Source organism: Chiloscyllium plagiosum, chromosome 14 (assembly GCF_004010195.1).
Source record: "Chiloscyllium plagiosum isolate BGI_BamShark_2017 chromosome 14, ASM401019v2, whole genome shotgun sequence".
Lineage (NCBI taxonomy): Eukaryota > Metazoa > Chordata > Chondrichthyes > Orectolobiformes > Hemiscylliidae > Chiloscyllium > Chiloscyllium plagiosum.
In genome coordinates this window covers 64,846,452-64,871,691 of record NC_057723.1, presented here as the reverse complement: position 1 = coordinate 64,871,691, position 25,240 = coordinate 64,846,452, and the positions used below count along the sequence as shown (strand labels likewise).

Below are 25,240 nucleotides of genomic sequence, written 5' to 3'. Positions count from 1 at the left end.
AGGAGGGGGTGTATTGGGACAGCAGGAGGTGGACGAGGGTGTACTGGGCCAGTGGGGGCAGACAGGGGAGCACTGGACCAGCAGGGCAGGAGAGGGGAGCACTCAGCCAGCAGGAGGCGGGGAGTACTGGATCACTGGGGGATTGGTAGTGGAACAGTGGGGGTGAGTACTGGGACAGTGGAGAGGCGAATGTGAATGCAATGGACATGTTGATGCAGGAGGGAGCAATGCTGATATACCCAAGACTAATTTGCTCATAGCTCAGGTAATAATTTTCTTCTTCGAGGTTTTGCCTTCTAATTTGGCCCTCAACTACTCATACTTCCTCAGTTCTAGCTGCAAAGAACCCGATCTATCCCTCCTGACTATTCTAGCCCTTACTATGTTATGCTTCGTACTCAATTGTCCCTAACCATAGACTAAATCAGAATACCCAATCCTAAAGGGTGTGAGCACTTCCTTGTAAAACATAACCAAATTGAAGATGATTGTCAGAAAGTTCTTCACATAGAGTGATCAAAGTGTGGAATGCTCATTCGATAATTTACTGGAGGGGTAGTTGTTGTTTGTTTGGGAATCACTCTTTGCTCCCATATATTCCATATGCAATGTCAATGGTGCAGGCACAATTGTGACCAAATTGTCCAAATATAATTAATTGAAGAAAGAAGTAGGAGCATTAACACATAAACAGACATGTCAATGGAATGGAGTTGTATGACAGGTGACTGATCCACATCTGCTTACTGTCACTATCAAGAGCCATAATTGTCGTTGGTCATTAAATATCCCAGAGGTTGTGGAAGTTCCCACATTAGTTGTCAGAAAGTTTGGGGAAAACAAAATTCTCTAGTGAGCATGTGAAGAAGTTCAATGTTTCAAAGTTTTGCTTCAAAGATCAAGACATGTTCCCAGAAGGCTAGAAGTTTGGGTTTAGAGACCATGACAGGTTGGGATGTACATTCACTGTGAGAAGAGATTAAATGGCGAGCTAGAGTCTGTGAGAGGGTCAGTGGACATGAACAAGGAAGAGTTGCTGGGCAAAGTCAGTAGTAGAATTGAGTGTATATGAAGCAAATTTCAGGCTATAAATATATATGAACTGTTGAAGGAGAGCAAATAGATGAAGTCCATGAAATCTTTAAGTGATTTTGGACTCTAGAAGAAACCAGGTTGAAGACCTAAACGACTTCCTGTCATTTTAGATATTCAGAAATGTTATTATACACCTCTGAAGCAGGTGTGATTTAAACGTGGGCCTTTTGATCTAGAGATAGGGACACTGTCACTATGCCATAAGAGCCTCTCTTGTCATTTTCCACAGGTGATAATGCTGATTAATTCATCTTTTTCTAATCGTGCAAGTTTTCACTTTCAATTTTGTTTCGACAAGATGAGAAGCGGGAAATTATTCACTTTTATCCAACCTAAGTTGGACATGACAATGGCTTAAGTTCTTTTTGGACAAATGTACACTTGTCTCGAAGTAAATATGTAGTTAACTGTTTTCTGTCATAAGTAATAAGGAACCAATTGACAAGTTTTTCTTAAATCAAGTAAAAAGCAAATTTAATATCTGTTAAATCCAAGAAACATAATGACCAAAACATCTTCAAGCATGTAGTCTTCATGAAGTGACTTGGGCACACACACACACGTATGAAGTTAAAAAAGAATAGTATCCAACACAAGGGAAGATAAAAGAATATATGGTTTAGAGTTCCTTTGATGTCTTTGAGGCATACAATTTTAACCTGTGTCCAGTGATGATTAGCTCGTATTTTGAAAACAGGTAGTCATAAGTGAATGTTGCTATCATTGGAAATTCTCAGTTCCTTGATGTCTTTTCTCTGTTGCTGTGAGGAATGGATGCTATTTTCTCCAGAGAGAAAATGCTTCTCTTCAAATATCTGGGTACTGAAGTAACAAAAAGACTCAATAAGGATAGTGCTGTTGATATGATGCATGTGGACTTTCAGGACACATTTGCCACAGTGCCACACAGCAGACATGAGAAAAGTCTTGGAATAAAAGGATTCGTAGCAATGTGGATACAAAATTGGCTATTCATAGGAAACAGAGAATAATGGGCAATAGATATTTATTGGACTGGATAAGGATTTGTAGCGGAGTTCTCCAGGCATCAGTACTGAGATCCTTGCTTTTCCTGATGTATGTTAATGATCACAATCACCTAATGAAGGAACGGCACTCCGAAAGCTAGTGTGCTTCTAATTAAACGTGTTGGACTATAGCCTGGTGTTGTGTGATTTTTAACTTTGTACACCCCACTCCCAACACCGGCATCTCCAAATTGTGTTAATGATCTTCATCTTGGTGTGCAGGGAGCAATTTCAAAGTTTGCAAATGACACAAAAAATGAAAAACTGTGAGAAGGACACTGTAAAACTCCAGAAGGACATAGATAAGTTGGTAACGTCAACAGATATGTGTCCAATGAATTTTAATGCAGAGAAGTGTTAGGTGATGCATTTTGGCAGGAAGAACATTGAAAGGTACTATAAAATGAGGAGGACAAATTCTAAGGGAGTGCAGGAGAGGAGGAAGCTGAATATATATGTGCATAGATCATTGAAAGTGGCAGAGCCAGTAGAGAGAGTAGTAAGTAAACTAATATGGCATTATTGACTTTTATAAATAGGAGCATAAAGTACAAGAGCAAAGAGGTGATGTTGAACTTGTATAAGATATTTGTTGGACCTCAGCTGAAGTATTGTGTACAATTCTGAGCACCACTTTCTAGGAAGGGTGTGAATACATTGGAGAGAGTGCAGAAGTGGTTTATAAGAATCATTCCAGGGATCAGGAACTTCAGTTATGAAGGTAGATTGAAGAAGCTGGAACTGATTGCCTTGGAGAGAAGACTGAGAGGAGATGTGATTGAGGTTTTTAAAATAATGAGCAGGCTGGCTAGTTTAGGAGAATAGAGTAAGAGAAAGTAAACCGAGCAAAAACAAGAGGCTATCGATTTAAAATAGTATATAAAAGAAGCAGTAGTGAAGTGAGGAAAACTGTAACAGCCACTAGTTCAGTTTCCAGTATTTTGCATTTATGAAAGCCTTTCTGAAACTATGATAGGTTTTGATGGATGTCTGGATTCAAGGAAGTCTCTTTTTCATGACCCCCTAAAGGTGGTTCATTTGTTTTTCTCACCTTCACCTTGGATGTTGGCCTTGCACTTTTAAGCAGTTTGTCTTTGCTCAGTCTAATTTATAACAGTTATAGCTAGTTGAAAGATTTTAAACTAAAGGGTTACAGCATTGTGACAATTTATATGAACATGAAGAATGTTCAGGAAATTTTACAAATACAGTGTGTACAGTTGCAGCAAATAAACTACAGCATATCACTGAAGATAAAATTGCGGACAGTAAAATGTCCTAAAGGTACTTTTGAATGACAGTTTAAACTATATACGGTTCAATTTTTATTTTACTCAAAGGCCATTTATTGTTATCAAACGTTTAATCATTAGATAATTATGCTCTACTCTGCAAGGTATGTTTTCAAAATTCATGTTTTTTAGTACTCGTCGTCACCCGAGATGTTATAGTCATCATTTTCATCTTCCTCTTCACCTCCAATATAATTTCTGTCTTGTCTTTTCAAACTCATTTTCATAGCTATTGGTGAATCTGTGGATAAAATTACATTTACAATAAATCCAGCTGTGAGATGACAAAGAAAAATACTGTCCTTCTCTAGACCCTGACGTGAATTCAAGAGGGGGATTAGCCAAGTGAGGGGTTGGGGAAAGCAACAGATTATACAACAAAGTGGGGTGAGGTTTAAACTCCCAAATTTTAGCACTACAAGACCAGTAAGATCTCACAAGGATCTGCTTGGTTTCACATGTTACATTTGCAAAATATCATCTGCTCTGTTGTGTTTATTTTAACTAATTAGGTTTCAAGTTTAGAAATATAGGAGTGAATCTTACATTTTGTTTGGCTTAAGTGTGAGTTGTTTTGAGTTTTTTGGAGGGTGTTTCACCATGAAGCATTGTAAGATTTCTCATCAAATCTTACCAAACCCATCTCTTTAATTATTTGTCATACCCCTATGGCATCCTTCACATCCAATTCCATCCTCATCTTATCTCAGAAGAACTCACCACTCAATGGATATCCATCCCTGGTGCCTGCATCATTTTTAAGAGGCCACATTGTGGCTGGACAAGCAATAGCAATCTGAAGATATTCTGCTCAGTTACAGACACAGTGTGAAGATTTTAGAGATGGAGAAGATTGCCATGATTCTCTGACAGTGAACTGGAGATGCAGGTAGTCAGGGTGATGCAGAAGACTTCCCAGAAGACCAGCAGAGAAGGCCATGACACCATATCCTGGCAGCCTGGTCCGAGGACACCAACCAGATTAGTGCCATTTTAACAATCCAGAGGAATGCTAGTGGATGTCATACAGAGGTCAAAGACCTCCTCTGCTCTACCAGAGTGAGTGCCACACATTTCTCTCTGCTCCTCGCACTCTGCACTGCATTCACTTTCCACCAAGGCTCATGTTTTGCACTCTCACTACATCACTTCCTCACTCCCTCTGAATACCATATCACCCTGCCTCCCCCCATCCCACTGCTTCGCCATGTTCTCACACCACTATCTCTGCCCGGACTCTACGCTATCTACTCACTCTCTGAGGACACTTCACCACCTTTCCACCACTTGCACCAGCACGAACAGAGTGCTACCCACTTTCAGTTCACTTAATCTTCCATTCTTTCTTCCTGCAGGAAAATACAACATGGCAGAAATGGCCCATTTGAATGCCCAATATTACACTCCTCAGCCCCTAGAAGGAGAGAATCCTAGACCCTTCAAGAGAAGGCAAGGCCACTCCGATAGCATTGATGAAACAGCTATGTCCTGCCAGCTGACTAAGTTTGTTATGTTGCAATTCTTATAGTACCTCTCCTACTGTCAGTGTAATTCATTATACACTATTAACCATTGGTAGTGATATCTTCTTTTCCTTATGTATTGTAGGCATCAATGGGTCTCTGTGGTGAAACAGCTACCACTCCCAGAAGCCACCTCCTTGGTCTCTGGGGATGAGAGCACCATGCATCAGCAAGGCTGTACTCACACCATGGTGGTAGCATTAGGTTTAGAGAGTGTGGGAGCATATAGTGATGAGTGCCTCACTGAGACAGCTCTGCAGCCAGCTGAGGAGGAAATGGCTCAGACCACAGGCACTTGGATGACTGCTGGAGTCTAGTCACCCTCTCAACCCCATACAGGGGATGACTCTGTGGTGTCAGCAACCAGGGACCTCATCCACTTGCACAAAGAAGGACAAAAGCAGCAGACAGCAATGTGGGAGGTAATATCCCTCATTGCCTGGAGGCTGCAGCAGTGCAGCCGGTCATGCAACTGTCCATCTGCCTCCATGGACAGGTTGGCAGCTGCCATGCTGAGCCAGGCCCAGAATCCTCAGTGAAGGTGTAGCAAGGTGCTCCTGACATCAAGATAGGCTTCACCAGAATTCTCAACTGATTCTACCACAAATCTCACCATAGTCCATGTTGCTCAGACCCCTGGCATTTTGTCCATGTGTTGTCTTAACTAGTCAACTTATAAGTTTGGATGCAATATTTAAAGCTCTTACCATTTTAAGCTGTTAGAATGATAGAAAAGTCGTCGCACAGAAAGAGGCCATTCAGCACATTATGTCTGCACCAGCTGAATCAACAACTGTCCATTGTAAACCCATTTACCATTACCTGGTCTTGTAGTAAGTTAGGTGCAGATTCAGATCCCTTTAAATGAGATAAGAGTTTCCACCACAACCACCAAACTGGGCAGCAAATTCCAGATATCAACCAACCTCTGAGTGAAGAATTTTGTCCTCATGTCTTCTCTAATTCTTTTACCAATATTAAGTTGTTTTACAGGTACATTAACGGTAAAAGGACAAGGAAAAGAGTAGGGATCATTGAGGACCACAGTGGTCATTTGTGCTTGCAATCAAAGGATGTAGGTAGGATTCTAAATGAATATTTTGTGTCAGTGTTCACGAGTGAGAGAGATGATATGGTATAGAATTCAGGGAGAATGTGATACAATTAACGAAATTAGCATAGACAGAGGGGAAATTTCTTTTATTCATTTGTGGGACTTGGGCGTCACTGGCTGGCCAGCTTTGATAGCCCATCCCTATTTGCCCTTGAGAAGGTGGTGGTGAGCTGCCTTCTTGAATCGCTGCAGTCCAACTGCTGTGGGTTGACCCACAATACCATTAGGGAGGGAATTCTAGGATTTTGACCCAGTGAGAGTGAAGGGATAGCAATATATTTCCAAATCAGGATGGTGAGTGGCTTGGAGGGGAACCTGAAAGTGATAGTTTTACTGCTACCTGAGGTTTTCCAATGACTTGACACATGTGACATGCCTGGCAAAATTCAACCACATCTTTGAGCAGTCCTGGCCAAGAAAAATGTTTTTATATTTTGGCTTAAGTTTTTGTTACTCTCAAATGACCTCCGACTGGTAATTCATACCCACAACACTTCCTTTCCATAACCCACCATTAATAGAGCTTGATGAACTTCTACCCATTTCTTATCTGCCTGAATATGTGATGGCCTCGATTTCCTTATCAAGGCATCATTTTTAAGAAAGTAGCATTCCAGGATATACTCCGATTCTTCTTCTGTGTACGCTTTTTGATACAACTGCTTCAGTTTTTCATCTTTCTATAGTAATTCAGTTAATTTCTCTGAACTAAAACTATCTACTATGTGTTTTACCTGTTCTTGGTTTTTTTTTCCTCAACCATTTGATCAAATATGGTCCCAGATAATTGTACTTCAACTTTCTTATCTTTATTCTTTGATTTTTCCTCCTGCGGTTTTATCACCTTGTTATCGCACAGTCGGGAAAAATTCCAGGATATACCTCCCAAAGCGTCTCAATTGCCTCATTTTCCACTGGCTTTTCATCCACAGTAGGCTTCACTTAAATCATTACCAAGAGTAAATTCCAATCCTAGAAGCGGGAATTCCTCTAAAATTCCCACCACCACTTCTCCACTTTTCATCAGACTCTCTAACCTCACTTTATATAATCGAACACTGCTCTTCGCACCATGAATTCCAAATATTACTACCTTTTCTGGCAATACTTCTGCTGAATTATATATCTCCTCATCTGTGATGGTGATCAAAGATTGACTTCCTCCAGTATCTTTTAAAATTTTAATTTCTTTACCTGCTACTCCTGACATACACATGAGTAAATCTTACTTTTGCAAGTAAATTTCTTAAAGAGATCTGGCACTTTCTTCTCAACCAACCTTTGACTAGATTGTACATTCTGCTTCCCCTGCACTTTCCTTAATTTAACAAGGTGCTGCTCAAAAGGCTACTGCCTGAGATAAAGTTGTATGGCATTACAGGTAATGTATTAGCATGGATAGAGGAGTAGATAACTAACTGAAAGCAGAAAGTGGGGAAAAATGGGTGTTTTTCTTGTTGGAGATCAGTGGCTAGTGGTGTCCCTCAGAAATCAGTGTTGAGACCACAATTGTTTACAATTTACAAAGATGCTTTGGATCTGAGAACCAAGTGTAATGGGTGAAAGTTCGCAGTTGATACTAAAATGAGTGGTAGAGCAAAGTGTGCAGAGGGCAATGAAGTCTGAAGAGGGATATAGATAGGTTAAATGAGTGGGCAAGGGTTTAGCAGATGGAATGTTGGTAATTGTAAGGTATCCATTTTGGTAGGAATAACAGCAAAGTGACCTATTATTTAAATGGTGAAAAATTGCAGCATTTTACTTTGAGAGGGTCCTGGGTGAACTTGTGCATGAATCAAAAAAATTGGTTTGCAGGTGAAGCAGGTAATTAAGAAGACAAACGGAATATTGTCCTTCGTTGCTCGTGGATGGGGTTTAAAAACAGGGAGATTATGCTGCAGCTGTATAGGGCACTGGTTAGGTCACGCCTGGAGTACTGTGTACCATTTTGGTCTCCTTACTTGAGAAAGGATGTACTGGTACTACAGGGGGTGCAGAGGAAGTTCATTAGGTTAATTCCAGAGTTGAGAGAGTTTGCTTATGAGGAGAGATTGACTAGACTGGGAGTATACTCACTGGAACTTAGAAGAATGAGCGTGGATCTTATAGAAACATATAAAATTAAGGGGAATAGATAAGATAGAAGCAGGGAGATTGTTTCACTTGACAGGTGAAACTAGAACTAGGGGGCATAGCCTCAACATTAAAGAGGAGCAGATTTAGAACTGAGTTGAGGAGGAACTTCTTCTCCCAAAGGGTTGTGAATCTGTGAAATTCGCTGCCCAGTAAAGTAGTTGAGGCTACCTTGCTGAATGTTTTTAAGTCAAAGATAGATAAATTTTTGAAAGAAATTAAGTTATAGTAAGTGTGTGGGGTAAGAGGAGCTGAGTCCACAGAAAGACCAGTCATGATCTTATTGAATGACGGAGCAGGCTGGAGGGACAGATGGCCTACTCCTGCCCCTAGTTCTTATATTCTTATGTTACTTTACCACTTCAACAAAACTTATCCTGTTTTCCCACATTTTCCCAGTGCTTTTCCAAACTACCAACACTGTGACTTCATATGGCCTACTTTATTGCAGTGAAAACACCTGAGATTTTTACTTCTTTTTCCCTTTATGGGTTTCCTTTGTAGCCTGTGCGAAACTATCTTTACTATCTTCAACAAATCTCCTTTTCCCTTACTGCCTGAGGATTTCTCTTTTCCCCAATTTCTTTCCCTCACAGGTTAAAATTGATGTTGGAAGCCAAACTTTGACTTCTGAACCAACTCATAACCATCTCCATAACTGCTGCTAATCTTGCAGTTTTAACTCTCTGCTCTTCCAAACGAGTTCTCACTACTTGAGGAAGTGAATTTTTGAACTCCTCCAAAATAATCGTCTTTCTAAGAGTGTCATATGTTTGATCTACTTTCAATGCCCTTATCCACATATCAAAATTATTTTGTTTGATCCTTTCAAACTCAATGTACTTTTGACCAGGTTCCCTCCTTAGATTTTTGGAATATTGTCTGTAGAGTTCAGTACTGGCTCATGAGATAGCATTTTTTACCTCGTTATACATCCCACATACCTCCTCTGATAGTGATGCAAATACCTTACTAGCTGTACTTACCAACTTTGTTTGGACCAACAATACTCACATAGTCACCAGCCATTTCATTTATTTAGTAACTTTCTCAAACGAAATGAAAGTCACAATCATAGATTTGTGAAATAGATTCAAGATAAGAAGCAGAAGGCTTTGAGGAAGTGGGAGGAAAAATATTTTCACCCAGAGGGTGTATCACCAGCAAAGGCAGCATTAAGACCAAAGAACTCCACAGCACAGGACCAGCCCCTTTGGCCCACTAAATCTCCACTGACACACGATGCTTTTCTAAACTAAACTAAGACCTGTGTATGGTCTGTATCCCTCTATTCCCTGCAAATGCACATTTCTGTCAAGATATCTCCAAAACAGTACTGTATATCCACCTTCATCACCTCCTCTGGCAGTATATTTCAGGCATTTACCACCCTCTGTGTAAAAAATAACTTGCTTCTTACATCTCCTTTAAACTTATCTCCTTTTCTTTAAAGCTATGTCTCCGAGAAATTGACATTCCTGCCCTGGGAAAAATACCTCAACTGTTCATTCTATCTATGCCTCTCATTATTTGGAGTCATGGAATCTTCGAGTCAAACTTTGGTCCAACGTGTCCACGCCAACCTTGCACCTAAATAAAACTTGTCCCACCTGCCTGCGCTTGGCCCATATCTCTCCAAACCTTTCCTATTCATGAACTCTGACAGTTCATTCCAAACACGAACCACTCTCTGTGTAAAAACGTTGCCCCTCATGTCCTTTGTAAATCTTTTTCCTCTCACCTTAAAAAAAAGCCCCCTAGTTTTGAATTCCTCACCCTAGGGAAAAGACCCTTGTCATTCTCTTTATCTATGAAATTCATGATTTTATAAACATCAGTAAGGTCACCCCTCAAACTCCTGAACCCCAATGAAAAATGTCCCAACTTTTCCAACTTTTTTTATAAATTTTTATAAATCTTTTTATAGTTTAAACCCTCCATTCCTGGCAATATCTTGATAAACCTTTTCTCAACCCTCTCCAGTTTAGTAATCTCCCTCCTATAACAGGACGACCAGAAGTGCATACAGTACTCCAAAAGATGCCTCACCAGGTTGCCTCATCCTTCAACAGTGAAAACAATCCAGGTTTGTCCAATCTCATAGCTAATATGCTCAAAAATGGGCAACCTTCTGGTAAACCATTTCTGGACCTTGTCTACAGCATTCACATCCCACAACAGCAGAGTAGGATGCTCCAACTGGAACTTCTCTGCTCCTTCTGTTTATTTCCTATTTCCTTTTTTTAATTCCCCTTCTTTTCTTTTTCTCACCCTTTTTGCTCACCAGGCCTAGGCCTGGTCTCTCAGTGGGTCTCAGCCTGGTCACTCGGAGGCTCATAGTGGCTCCCAGCCTGGTCCCTCGGTGGCTCATGATAGGTCCTAGCCTGGTGTCTCGGTGGCTCGTGGTGGGTCCCAGCCTGGTCTCCCGGCGGTCCTCAGCCTGGTCTCTCATTGGTATGTTGGCCAATCTGTCTGCAGCTTATGGTGGTGTCTTGGCTCTATGTGCAAGTGGATCCTGCCTGGACATGTTCCTGAGGCACAGGGACGGACAATTGGAAAGGCAGCAGTTACAGCAGCAGTGATGGTATCTGCATCAGCGATGTCGAGAACAGACAATTGAGTTCTTCCGGAGAATGAGATAAGTGGAGGACTCATCAAAGACTGTTGAACTTTTAACTTATTCCTTTATTCTCCTAGTTTAAACTACAAAATAATTTAATATTAACTATTAACTTATTCTTTTGTTTTTATACTATTCTATGAAGTAATGCTTAACATTTTAACTCTTGTTTCTCTTGCTAATTTGTACCTAAGTTTTTTTGTACCTAGCTACCTTGGTACCTACGATAGCGCCATGTGTGGCAACATTATACACTTTTTGCTGTTCTTCTGAGTACATGTGACAATAAAATCTAAATCCTTCTGGTAGTGTGGTGACCAGAACTGTACACAATATTCCAAATGTGGCCAAACTAAAGTTCTACATAGCTGCAACGTGACTTGCCAATTTTTATACTCTGTGCCCCAAACAATGAAAGCAAGTATGCCGTATGCTTTTTTGACCACCTTAACCACTTATGTTGCAACTTTCAGGAAACTGTGGACCTGAATGCCTAGAACCCTCTGACTGTTGACACCATTTGCTGTATTCTTCCCTCCAGCATTAGATCTTCAAAACTGCATCACCTCACAACTGTCTGGATTAAACTTCATTTGCCCTTTCCTACCAAGTCTCCAGCCAATCCATATCCCATTGTATCCTCTGGCAATGTTCCTCACTATCCAATGTTTTCTCAAACTTTGTGTCATCGGCAAACTTAAAAATCAGGCCACCTATATTCTCCTCCAAACCATATATATATATGTGTATTACAAACAACAGATCCATATCCCATTGTATCCTCTGGCAATGTTCCTCACTATCCAATGTTTTCCCAAACTTTGTGTCGTCGGCAAACTTAAAAATCAGGCCACCTATATTCTCCTCCAAACCATATATATATATGTGTATTACAAACAACAGGGGTTCCAGCAGTGATCCCTGTAGAACACTACTGGTCCCAGATCTCCAGTGAGACAAACACCCTTCTACCACTACTCTCTGACTTCTATGACTAAGCCAGTTTTGTATCCCTCTGAACCAGCCTACCATGGATCCCATGTGATTTCACCTTTGGTATTGACCTTGTCAAAGGCCTTATTAAAATCCATGTTGACAACATCCACCACAACATCTCCAAATCATATCCACCACTTTGTTCTCATCAATCATCTTTGTCACTTCCTCAAAATAAAGGCAATCAAGTTTAGATTAGATTAGATTACATTAGTTTATGATACATGACCTTCCCCACACAAAACCATGCTGATGATCTCTAATAAGCTGATATTTTTCCAAATTTGTGTAAATCCTATCCCTAAGGATCTTCTCCAATACTTTCCCTACTACTGATGTGAGGCTCACTAGCCTGTAATTTCCTGGATTATCCCTGTTGCCCTTCTTAAACAAAAGAACAATGTGTGCTATTCTCCAGTCCTCTGGGACTTTTCCTGTGATTAAAAAGGAAACAAAGATTTCGTAAAAGGCCCCAGCAATGTCTTCATCTGTCTTCCTTGGCATTCTGGGATTGATCACATCAGGTCCTGGGAACTTGTCTGCCTTAATGCTTTTCAAAACACCCAACACCTTTTTTTATAGTGACATGTTGTAAAATACCAACACTGCCCTCCTGAGACTCCCCATCTACCATGTACTTATCCTTTGCGAATCCAGATGCAAATACTCGTTAAGGACTTCACTCACTTCCTCTGGTTCCATGCATAAATTTCCTCCTTTGTGCTGGAGAGGACCTACCCTTTCCTTTTGCTCCTTACATATGTATAAAATGTCTTGAAACTTTATTCAACTGTATTTGCCAAGGATATTTCCTTCCCTTTTTAGCCCTCCTAAATCCTTGTTTGAGGGCTTTCCAATTATCTTTGTATTCTTCAAGGACTTTGTCTTCAATTTCCTAACTCTTACGTATGCCTGCTATTTCTTTTTGACTAAGCTCTCAATTTCTGTTGTTATTCAAGGTTCCTGAATCTTCCCATCCTTATCCTTTGTTTTCACAGCAACATGCTGGTCCTGAACTCTAACAACTGGCCTATCCCTATCCTAAATGTCCTTGAGAAGGTGGTGGTGTCACACATAGATTGCACCACCTTCTTGATGTGCTACAAACTATGTGTGACAGGTATACTCACAATTTGGTTCACAAGCGAGTTCCAGGATTTTGACTTTTTGGCAATTATGAAATGGAGACAAAGGTCCAATTCAGGCTCTTCTGTGACTTGGATGGGAACTTGAAATTGGTGGTGCTCTTATGAATTTACTGTCCTTATCCTTCAAGGTAGTAGAGGTTGTGGGTTGGATGGTGCTGTCAGAGAAGCCTAGGTCAAATCAGAATGGGATGAGTATTAGAAGAAATTTAGAGGTATTCCAATTGCATTATGATTTTTGTTCATTCTTTACGCTAGTGTGGCAGTGGAGAGAGATGTTGTAACCTTGGTGCGTTACCATAGCCTGAATTCTCCTGCACTTCGGATGCTACCTGACCTGCTGTGCTTATCCAGCACCATTCTCGTGACTCTGATCTCCAGCATCTGCAGTCCACACTTTCTCCACACTTACTTCTAAGTCAGATACTTTTGAGTTTGAATCCCAAAGCATTACTGAAGTGATGATACCGTGTGAGAGGTGCTGTTTTTCAGGTAAGACATCAAACTAAGATTCCAGTTTCTTTCTCAGATGGATATAAAAGATCTCATAATACTATTACAAGAAGAGCAGGGAGTTCTCCCTCCCCCCCCCCCCACCCCCCATCTCTATTAATATTTATCTTTTAACATAAGTTAAAAAATTATCTGCTTGGTTTCAGACTGTTGTTTGCGGAACCTTGCTACATGCAACCTGGCTGTTGTTTTCCTTCATGACAACAATAACCATGTTTCAAACATACTCATAAGTAATGGAATGTGTCATCAATAATGCTATCAAGCACCACGTGCTCAGCAATAGCCTGCTCACTGATGCCCAGTATATATTCCGCCAGGGCCACCCAGCTCCCAACCTCATTACAACTTTGGTTCAAACATGGACAAAAGAGCTGGATTCCAGAAAAGAGGTGACAGTGACAGCCCTTGACATCAAGACCACATTCGACCAAGTGTAGCATGAAGGAGCCTGAACAAAACCGGAGTCAATGGGAATCAACAGGAAAGTTCTCCACTAGTTGAAGTCATCTCTGGCACATAGGAAGACGATTTTAGTTGTTGGAGGTCAGTCATCTGGGCCAGTTCAGAACATCTCTGTAGGAGTTCCCCAGGGTCAAGTCCTAGGCACAATAATCTTCAGCTGCTTATTCAATGACCTTCCCTCCATTATAAGGTCAGATATGGAAACGTTAACTGATGATTGTACAATGTTCAGTACCATTCGCATCTCCTCAGATACTGAAGTAGTCCATGGCCAAGTGCAGCAAAGCTTAGACAATACGCAGGCTTGGGCTGAAAAGGGACAAGTAGCACTTGTGCCAAACAAATGCTAGGCAATGACCATCTCCAATGAGAGATGGTCATTGCCTTTAAAGATGCCCTTTAACACTCAACGTCATAACAATCACTGAATTCCTCCACTATCAACATCTTGGGGTTGCCATTCACCAGAAGCTGAGCTGGACTAGCCATATAAATACACTGGCTACAAGAGCAGGTCAGAGGCTAGGAATTCACCTTCTGGCATCCCTAAGCCTGTCCATCATGTGCAAGGCACAAGTCTGGAGTTAGATAAAATAATCTACATTTGCCAGGATGAGTGCAGCTCCAATAACACTCGAAGCTCAACACTATCCGAGACAAAGCAGACTGTTTGGTTAGCATCATGTCCACAAAATGCCCGCAACTGAAATCAGAAAGCACTTTGCTCACACAAAGGGTAGAAGAAACTTCAACTCTCTCCCCAAAACAGATATGGAAATTGGACATTTTGAGGTGGTTAGATTTTCACTGTGTAAAGGTATTAAGGTAATTTGGAGTTCAGATGCAGATCATCCATGTTTTAAATAAATATCTTGACCAACAGACACAGAGCATAAAAAGGTGGGCTACATGTGCAAGACCATATAAAAAATATAAAATTATTTGTGTTTTTTACACAAACACTGATTTAGTCCCAGCTGAAGCAGTGTGTAAAATTCAGAGTATCACTTTATAGGAAGGATGTGACAACTATTGTCAGTTGTATAATAGTATAATAGATTAGAGAGTGATTGGTCAGTTCAAACAGTAACTCATTTATTACAAATTATGAGCTATGCTTTGCTGTACATCTGTCCGTTATATTTTGCTAACGCCATGATCATCCACTCACTATTTAGACTTTGAAATATATCACCATTTTTTCAATGTTGCTGGGTAAACATTCCCACCCTCAGGGCATTAAGAATCTCCCACTAACTGCACTGGTTCAAGAAGGTAGTTCACCAGCACCTTCCCAAGGGCAACTAGGGCCAGGCAATAAATGCTGGTTCAGCCATAGGCAACCAAATCCCAGGAATGAATAAAATAAATTTCCCTCTATCACGTGTTCACCTGCTTCTTCATTATGAGCAGTGCTATCCACATAGTCCCAGACGTTAACCCTTGTACTACAAAAGCCTGCATAGGATACAGAAGAGAATTACAGGAGTGCTTCAAGGCTGAGGATTACGGTTACATGAAGTGATTGAAGACGCTGGGGTTGTTCTCCTCAAAGTAGAGGAGACTTAATAGAATTGTTTGAAGTTATGAAGGGTTTAGACAGAGTGTGTGCGGACAAACTGTTTGCAATTGCAAAAGGGTTGGTAATACAAGGACATAACTTAAGATGTTTGGCAAAAGAACAAGAAATGGCATTTGCATTTTTTTTGCAGCACGTGGTTAAGAATCCTATTCAGAGTTTGAGATTAAGCCTGAGATTACCAAGGAATGGTTATCAGTTTGAATACAAAAGATTCAACTAGGATAGCTATGATCTACCAGAAAACCCTTGAACTAGATGCAGCAGTGACAAGGATGTGAAAGAATTTTTGTGAGAGGAAAAAACGTGTTAGTCGAATGTTGTTTCTTGGTCTTACCAGGATCATACACACTTAAATGTGCTGATGCGAATGCTTCTCCATACTTGTTCCTTGTGTAACAGGTATAGATCCCCTCATCAGACTTCTTCAGCCCCTGAATCTGCAACCATCCTGTGATACCGTATCGTGCTGGCCCACCTCTTGCCTTTAGACAAAAGTAAATCAGGAATCATGACACATTTTGTCCTGTGTGTAGGAATTCCCCATCTGAAAGCTTGGGGAACCTAGATCCCCATTGGTTTCTCTATGGGTACATTTCAGCCAATCAGAGTTAAATTGTCAAATAATCTAAAGATTTTTCATTCTCTTCAAATTGGTATAATATTTGAAATTTGGCACTCTTGCATTTGTCTTGATGATTCCTGGACATAAAACCTTGGCATTATGTTTCCATTTAACAATATTCAAGAACATTTTCAATAACAATAATAATACATTAATATGATAAATGTAATATAATAATATTCAGGATAATGATATCTAATAATATAATAATGATATTATAATGTTCAAGAACACATATCTGATTTCCAAAGCAGTTTAGAGCAAGATCTCTTACCTGGATAGAGATATGTGCATCATCCCCAGGAAGGAAGTTCTCATTCCCTTTCTTTCTCCATTCCACCAGTGCCATGGGATATGCCAACACCTCACAGCCAAAGATAATATCATTGCCTGTAATATTGTGCACATCACGAGGAGGGGTGGTGATCCATGGAACTGTATCAATGTGAACAAGAGTTACCAACATCAGCATATCTATTGAGTATTCAACATCCTTCCCTGTTCCCCCGCCCATCGTCCCCGCCCCTCCTCATCAATATTCCCTGACATCCAGGTGTCAGGTTTTTGTCATCTGATAGGTCTCTAAATCATGATCCACTTTAAAACCTGATGAAATGATCTAGTCTAACTCTGTCAGTACTTCACTGTTAGAGGTACAGTACCACCTTTTGGCTGAGATGTTAAAAGAAGGAAGGCCCTATCTTCTTAAGTCAATGCAAAATATCCTCTCACACTATTTGAAGAAGAGCAGCAGAATTCAACCCAGTATCCTGACAAACATTTATCACTCAAGCAATGTCTAAAGCTGAATATCTTACTGCTGTGAGACCTAATGTTGCAAGTTAGATGTCACATCAATTGATATTGCAATTGTGATGACATACAGGGTGTTTAATTTTCTGTGTCATACTTTGGGATGATGTGTGGATGTGTTAGGCCCTCCCAAAATGCAAGTTCATGTTTTTCTTTGTTACCAGAGATCTATTGTAAGCTTCTTGTCATTACTCACACATTCTGTTGATATGCAACAGTGAAAGATTCACAGGCTGATTACATCTGACAGGTTGTAACATGCACACATTTTCCATGCCCACAACTATTTTCATATCAGCTGACTAGCCGGTAAGTCCAAGTTAGCACAATAGGGTTGGAAAACGCATATCCACACACACACTGGATGGAAGCATCCTGCTCGAGGTCAACTCAGACTTCAGAGCTAAAACCCTAATCTTTCCTTACCAGGAGTGTTTGGAGTTTGGTTACTTACAATTACATAGCAGTTACAACCATTTGCCAAAGAAGTCTATGAAGGTGTTTGGAAAGCTGAAAACATTATCTCATCATAGTTATAGCCTCTCAGTTCTGCTATCATCCACATCTTCTAATTACTGTTAGTTTTGGAGTCACCCAGAAGTGGAAACATCCTCACGTGACCATCTTTCGGCTTACCTCAATTTTCACAGAATTTCTTTCCTCTGACACCAACACTACAGCCTGTTCTGATTGTTCTGTACCTTGGGACACTTAAGGCCAAATCACCTATACCCTGTAGAAAGTCAAAGGACGTGTCTGTTTGACTAGAGACTATTTTTCTCCTGAATCCAGCTGTAATAGCTCGCAAAGATCAAGCTGCCTTTTACACTGCTGACTGTATAAACCCCTGCTATCTGTCTGTGATGGTCATTGCTGTATGGGGGAGCCTGTAACCTGATCTCAAAATTGGCTTCCTTTGTGCCTCTACACGGCAATGTGAAACCATGCTTCCAGATTGAAATGCTAATTAGCTATCTTTGGTCCCACTTCCCTTTCATCTCAGAGGTAATTAGGTAATTTGCAGCAAAATTATTTAAAACCTGATAGCAAGAACACTTTTTTGGGTGTTTGGGAAGTTCTAAGTCTGTTTATAGTAAACTCAGAGATGTCTGCCATTGTTGCCAAGTGTAAAGATACCTCAAGACAGAAAAAGAAGAAATGGCTGGGCAAAGAAGACCATCATGAGTGGGACACCACCTGGGCTGAACTGAAAAAGATTGCAATGGACTGTGGCCCATAGCAGAATCTTGTCTCTACTGTCCCATGTGGCACTGGATCGAAGCCAGTCTTCTACACTTCCTTCCCCATTTTATAACCCATTTGCAACCACCTCATTTTTTGTTAAGAGAAATGAGCAGACATGATGTGAGAATAATGTTTCAGCTGAGAAGTCCTAATGAGTTCATCCAGGTTCAAAAGATAGTATAGAAGACAAATGGAATATCAGCTTTTATTTCAAAGGTAAATGAATATTGAAGAAGGAAAATTTTGCCAAAATGATACAAGGCAGTAGTCAGACCGCACTTAGAACTCTGAACAGTTTTGGGTTCCTTTTCTAAGGAAAGATATACTGGTATTGGAGGCAGTCTGTTTTTGCAAGATTCAAGATTCTTAAAGGACTTGACAGAGTAGACATAGAAAGGTTGCTTCCCTTTGTAAGGGAGTGTCTAGGAACAGAAGGCATAATTTCAGAGTGTACATTTACAGCAGATATGAGGAGGAATTTATTTTCTCAGAGGCAGTAAATCTGTGGAATTCTTCGCTGTGGAGGCTGGGTCATTAAGTATATTCAAGGCTGAGATACACAGAGTTTTATATCAGTAAGGGAATTGGGAGTTTTGAGAAAAAGGCAGGAAAGCAGAGTCGAGAGTTATCAGATTAGTCGTGATTTCATTGACTGGCAGAGCAGACTTGATAGCTGAGAGACCAACCTCTGCTTTACTATCTTATAGTCTAAACGAGGAGTCTCACCCATTGGGAACATAGAAAGCCAGTTGGGATATTATTGCTGTCAGTGTGTATAATATGTGATGTTCAGTCCCTCATCTCTTCACTATTCACATCCACACCATTTTGAAACTAAAACTCTTGCAGCAATGTAAGAACTGCAATCATTCACAATCCAACCTTACTTACTGTTACCACAGCCCTCAGTATATCCTTGGATTTTATACATTTTTTAATGAACTGTTTCACTTGTGTCCTCAGTTTCTATCTATACATTAGAAAAATTTGTTTTCTTCCCCATGTTTTGCAAGGTTTTATTGTGAACAGAATAATTCTTCCTTTATCCTCATTGGGACAAACACTGGAAACAATTCGGATATTTAAAATCCACTGTGGGATTAGCTATTGTGAATTTGGACCAACTGAGCAAATATTTTAGCCAATGCATGACTCAATGGAGTGAGAATGCACCGTGCATTATGCCAAATGATACAATGAAAGAATATGTCAGCATTAAAGAACAATCATGTGCTCTAGAGTTATTGTATGAATCAAGGGCAGAATTGTAAGAACTTTGCATCTCTGCATTGTTATGAAGTGGTTGCTGCTTCACAGCAAGTCAGAAGTGACAGTATAATTCTGTTACAAGCTCTTAGCATAGTCTCGGAAGAGAACAATGCGAGGGTCCTTTGGACCAGACAGTCTTATCCTCCTTAACACACTGTATGCCATTCACAATCTGAAGGCTTGTGCAGATCTGGATCTTGGCCACGACAGCTCACTTGGGAGCCACAAGTAAGCTGAGGTGCCACAGAGAGTTCTGCAGTTTCAGGTTACAAAATGGCAGCTACTCTATAAGCATTAATTGTGTTGAATTAGTAGCTAGAGCACATTAGTGCTATTCTAAGAATTTCAAGAATGCTTTTGAAATAGAGTTTTATGCAACTCCAGCCTGCCTTCACTCTAAGCCAGAAAGAATTTTCAGTTATATAGTGCCCTGCCAAAATGCCGATGAAGTACTTTTTGAAGTGCAGTCACTATTTTCATGTAGGAAATTCAGAAAGAAATTTGCACGCATAGAGGGCCTTCTAGAAAATTAAAACTTCTTTCTTTAAGATCTAACAGTAAATGTTCAGCAAAATAGGCCCCAGTTCCAAACCAAAATCTATTTTTCTTTTCATGTTTTGCAAGCTGTGACATCAGGGTGGATAATCCAAAAAGAACATTGCCACAGTTGTATCAGATACTACATTGACAAGCAGTGATAGTAGGATTTGTTTTACTGCCTGGTACAGGGGTGTACAGCTATATATATGGAAGATGAAAATTTATTGGACACAGATAAGTACAAACAAAGAGCTGGCAAGCATGACTCATTAGCAGTGACAGTCACTCAATCTGCTTTGGAGATGTGACCTGTTTTACAGCATGCCACTCTTAGACATAAACACAGCTCCATATGTTTAAGTGGATTTGCAATTTAGCTGCCTGTTACTGATCATAAATGTCTCTCCTGATATTTGCCTGATTTTGACAGCGACATTCAGGAATGCAGAAACACTGATCCAAGAACCTCCTGTCAGTGAGTGTGTTACATGAGATGTGAAGATAATGAATCACTCTCTTACCCAAATCCATTTGTGTTGGAATCTCCACAGCTCTCTAACAAACTACACCCATTACGGTTGGAGAAAGATAAAGGAGGTTTCTGATTAGCAGAGAACCACAGAGAATGCACTCTTTGAATCTTGTGAAGTCAAGCAGATTGAAGGCAACAACAAATTAATCTCACATGGGATGAAATTAGTCATAGACAATGCAGATGACAGTGCCTACATTATCATGTTCAATTTTAACTCCACTATTATCTAAAGACATACACATAGTTTGGATTGAGGTGTGCTACAATGTTGCGACTGAAAACCCTAGGTTAAAGCATCCAAGTTGAGAAAGAATAATCGGGAAGGCACAGGTTAATTTTACAGGGAAATGTAACATTGGCTCCACTAACCCCAACCTTCCCCTCCTTCCTCAATAGCCCAGTAAAAAGACAGTTCAGATACAGTCAGTTTTTTAAAATGTTGCTGCAATGAGCAAGTCAATTAAAAACATCCATGCATTTTTTTACATCAGTCCCTGTTCGGACACACCTTCAAGGCAGGTGAGACTTGAACCCGGGCCCTCTATCTTAAAAGTAGGGACATTACCACTGCACCACAAGAACCCATGGCCTTATACAGCTGGGCATAATGAAGGGCTTTTGCCCGAAACGTCGATTTTGCCTGTCCTCGGATGCTGCCTGAATTGCTGTGCTCTTCCAGCACCACTGATCCATAGTGTTAGCAAGCTGATAGTGGGACAGCCCCCTCAAGCACAATCTGATTGGCTGGCAGCTGAATATCCCAGAAACTACAGAATTCAGGATTGGACAGGGGTGTGACTGCAAGCAAGCTCAAGGAGAAGGAGTCTGAAGGAGCAAGGTTAAAAAGTACATTTTAGGTTTGGAAGGGATTTTTTTTTATTTCAAAAATATACTTTATACATAAATACTTTGATCTATACAACTGGACATGCCATTTCTTTGCGTATCGAAACAGAGTAATCATTCCTATTTACAGGTTGGTACGATTACATTTTGAGCTGAGGCGCCAGCAGAGCCCAAATGACTGCGTGGGCCCCCTGTTCTTCTTAGGCAGACAGATGTTACACGGTGGTCTTTCCCCACCACGCCTTGGCGGCAGCTGCCCCAAGCTTCAGCGCGTCCCTCAACATGTAGTCCTGGACCTTGGAATGTGCCAGTCTGCAACACTCAGTCGGGGGTTTGGAAGGGATGAGAGACAATCAGGAAGGGAAAGGCTGGGGCTGTAATGTTATGGAGCCCAGGAGTAGGAGGCCCAAAGGAGCAGTACCATCTATAGGATGTTGTGCCCCCTGATGTGCATACAGCTCCCTCAAAGAAGATAATATAGTTTGGACAAGTTAAGTGAGTAAGCAATGCATGTCAGGCAAAGTATAAGAAACACATGGGGTTATCTCCTTTGGTAGCAACAATAGGAAGGTGGATTATTTAAATGGCGATAGATTGGGAAAGGGGAAGGTGCAATAAGAGCTGGGTTTGTTCGTTCCCCTGTCGCTGAAAGTAAGCATGTGGTTGCAGGAGGCAGGAGGCAGTGAAGAAGACAAATAGTGTGTTAGCCTTCATAGTGAGAGGACAGATGTACAGTAGCAGTGATGTCTTGCTGCAGTTGAGATAGGGCCTTGGTGAGATCATACCTAGAGTGTTGTTTGCAGTTTTGGCCTCTTTATCTGAGGAAGAATATTCAGGTTATGGAGTGAGTGCAATGAAACTTCAACAGGCTAATTCTTGGAATGGCAGGGCTGATATATGAAAAGAGACTGGATTAGTCGGATTATATTCACTGGAGTTTAGAGAATTGAGGGTGGGGGATCTCATAAAAACCTATAAATCCTAACAGGACAAGACAGGGTAACGACAGGAAGGATATTCACAAAGATCAGGGTGTCCAGAACCAAGGATCACAGCTTAAGGATACAGAGTAGGCCATTTAGGACTGAGATGAGTCGTCCTGAGAATTCTTTGCCCTAGAAAGTGGTTGAGACCAAAAATTGAATGTTTTCAAGAAGGTTTTAGATATAATTCTTAGGGTTAAAGGGATCAGAGGATATGGGGTGAAAGCAAGAACAGGGTTCTGAGTTGGATGACCAGCCATGATTATATTGAATAGTGGAGGAGGCTCAAATGGCCGAATGGCCTACTCCTGCTCCTATTTTTTGTATTTCTATTTCTATTACACTAATCTCCCTTGCTGGCTTTTGATTAAAACACAGACTGGCCTCCGTTATTCACCTTCATTAGTGGCACATCTGCTTGTGATGGCGGTTGAAACAGACCCATTTATTGACCAGTTCAAGGCCATCAAAGGCCTATGGGCAAATAGGTTTACAAATGCCTTACCCACCAGGAGGGTAGCACAGTAATCTAGCCATTTATCCTGTTTTACTTGCTCCCACATGTAAACACACCAGTAGGGTTGGAGCATAACATTCACTCCATGGTCAGTTGAGAACACTTAATTCAGTGATATGAAATCAGTTCTTTTCCAAATCCTTATTGTAAGGATACATTATAGTAAGGGGGGAAAATTAAGAGAAGGAAAACTGAGGTGTGGGAAAATAAGGAGGGGAGATTGAAGGAGGCATGACTGATCAAGGGGAAAGGAGGCATGACTGATCGAGGAGGACAGATTGAGGGAAGATGAACTGAGGGAGGGGACATTGTAGAAGAACAGTCTGAAGGAGGGAAGACCATTGGAATGGAGGCTGATGAGATGTGGCTGAGGAAGTGGATACTGAGCTGAAAGCAAAGCATAAAGACAAGATCACTCTGATACTCAGGGAGAGAAACGAAGTATTGAAATGGAGGAAAGAGTTCATGGTCTGAAGATGTTGACCTCGCTATTCAGTCCAGAATTGCCTCACTGGAATTCAGGTGCTTTTCAGATACCTTTCCTCCAGCGTGTGTTCGGCTTTCTCCGGAGCAGATAATGGATGCTGTGTACCCATGGTCATATTGGTCCTGTGTGATCACTTTTGGGGTTGAGTGGAATTTTCCTGACATAAACTAAGATTTTTTTTTCTCATCTTGCTTTCGTTATGTGTTCCCAGGAAATAAATGATGAATTGCTGAAGGAAGAGGAAAGTTCAGAAAAGCAGGTAAATAAGTGGAAGTCATCATAGTTACAAATTGTACCATGCTTGTGTGGAATATAATTTTGTGGGGGGTTTTTTATGTGTTTTATTAAAAATAGCAAGAACGGAATCCTTTCACCTTCGTTGTTCTTACTCAGCAGCACTCCTATTCAAAGTGATTCTAGTTGCTGTATGTTGAGGATGAAAATTCTTGTGAGAAAAGCAGCTGAAATCAATTCATTGAGTAGCAGGAATCTGGTTAGAGTGATACTAAATGGAGGGATATGAATGACATTGAAAGGTGAGAGAAAGGGATAAATGGATGGCAAGGACAGCATATAAGCTAGCAATGATGATGAAAGTGAAGTGGGAATATATGGAAAGAAAAAAGAATTGAAAAAAGGCACAAGTTGGGAAAAACACCTTGGGGTGGACAGAAGTGTCACTATTAACTGGAAGGGAGTGGAAAGGAACAATGCATACGCTAAATAAGGAGGGGAAAGGGTTTCAAATAGAGCTGAGGGAGTTAGAGGAAGTAAGAATGCAAAAGTGCCAACTTGAAATGGGGGAGAAGGCAGAGTAACTGATTAGTTTCAATTTGTTCCCAGTTAAATGTTTACGTACAAAAATAGAAATTGCTGGAAAATCTCAGCAGCTCTGGTAGCATTGGTGGAGAGAAATCAGAGATAATGTTTCAGGTCCAGTGACCCTTCTTCAGAACTGACGGTAGTGAGGAAAAGTTAGTTTTGATGCAGAAGATAGGGCGGGGGAGGGATAAGTGGCTTGTGGCGGCCAAGCGTTAATAGCGACGTCGCTTTTTGATCCTTCGATGTGGCTACGCATTGTTAGCCACAAATGGTCTCCATCAGCAGTCATTCATTCTCCACTCCCTTGTCTGTCCAACTGTTCTTCTCTCTTTTGGACTCTATCTCCACCTATCGCTTGCTCCTCACTCCTTCTCCCTCACTCTATCTTTTGCATAAAAACCAACATTTTCCGAGCTACCGTCAGTTCTAAAGATGAGTTACTGGACCTGAAATGTTAGCTCTGATTTCTCTCCACAGATGCTGCCAGACCTGCTGAGATTTTCCAGCAATTTCTGTTTTTCTTGCTAATTTCCAGCAACGGCAGCTTTTTTCATTTTTTATTGAGGTATTTATGGAGCTTGTGTCAGTTAGTCAAGTGAGTTCAAACTCCAGTTGAGGACTTGAAAACAACCTTGGGTAAGGCTGAAATGTAGCAAACATGGAGAATGCTGTAGAAATTCAGCAGGTCTGGCAGCAGCTATGGAGACAGAAACAGAGTTAATGTTTCAAGTCCAGTATGACTCTTCAGAAAAGTCTGTAGTATAGTGTATACAGTAATCTGTATTAGCACAAAGTTCTCTGTAGCATACTCAGTGAACTGTGATACACAGCACTCACATCAAATAAACTGTAATGCACAATCCCCTCCATTACACCCAGGGAATAATAAAATACAATATTTATCACACCGAGTTAGCTATAACATCCAGTGAGTCATAACACACCGTTCTCTCTATTAAACCCAGTAAGTTTTAAAATGCAGTGCTCTATTATACCCAGTAAGTTATAATATGCAGTATTCTCTATTAAACCAAGTGAACTGTAATACGCAATGT

General features: G+C 40.7%; 1 protein-coding gene across 6 annotated transcripts in view; it reads right to left on the bottom strand.

The window, feature by feature from the left end:
• Nucleotides 1–2,313: 2,313 nt before the first annotated feature.
• The window catches only part of LOC122556777 (kazal-type serine protease inhibitor domain-containing protein 1-like), a 45,619-nt gene continuing 22,692 nt past the window's right edge, over nucleotides 2,314–25,240 (bottom strand). For 5 of the 6 annotated variants that reach the window (XR_006313661.1, XR_006313658.1, XR_006313660.1 and 2 more), the window contains exons 3-6: nucleotides 16,403–16,563; nucleotides 15,841–15,988; nucleotides 12,932–13,117; nucleotides 3,574–3,656 (exon numbers count right to left, since the gene is read on the bottom strand). Coding sequence is in view for 1 of the 6 variants with exons in the window: in XM_043703929.1 (XP_043559864.1) it covers nucleotides 3,544–3,656; nucleotides 15,841–15,988; nucleotides 16,403–16,563 (422 nt within the window). In the remaining 5 variants the exon portion in view is untranslated. Of the gene's footprint in view, nucleotides 3,657–12,931; nucleotides 13,118–15,840; nucleotides 15,989–16,402; nucleotides 16,564–25,240 lie in introns of all 6 variants that reach the window. The other variant, XM_043703929.1, reaches the window with a different exon arrangement.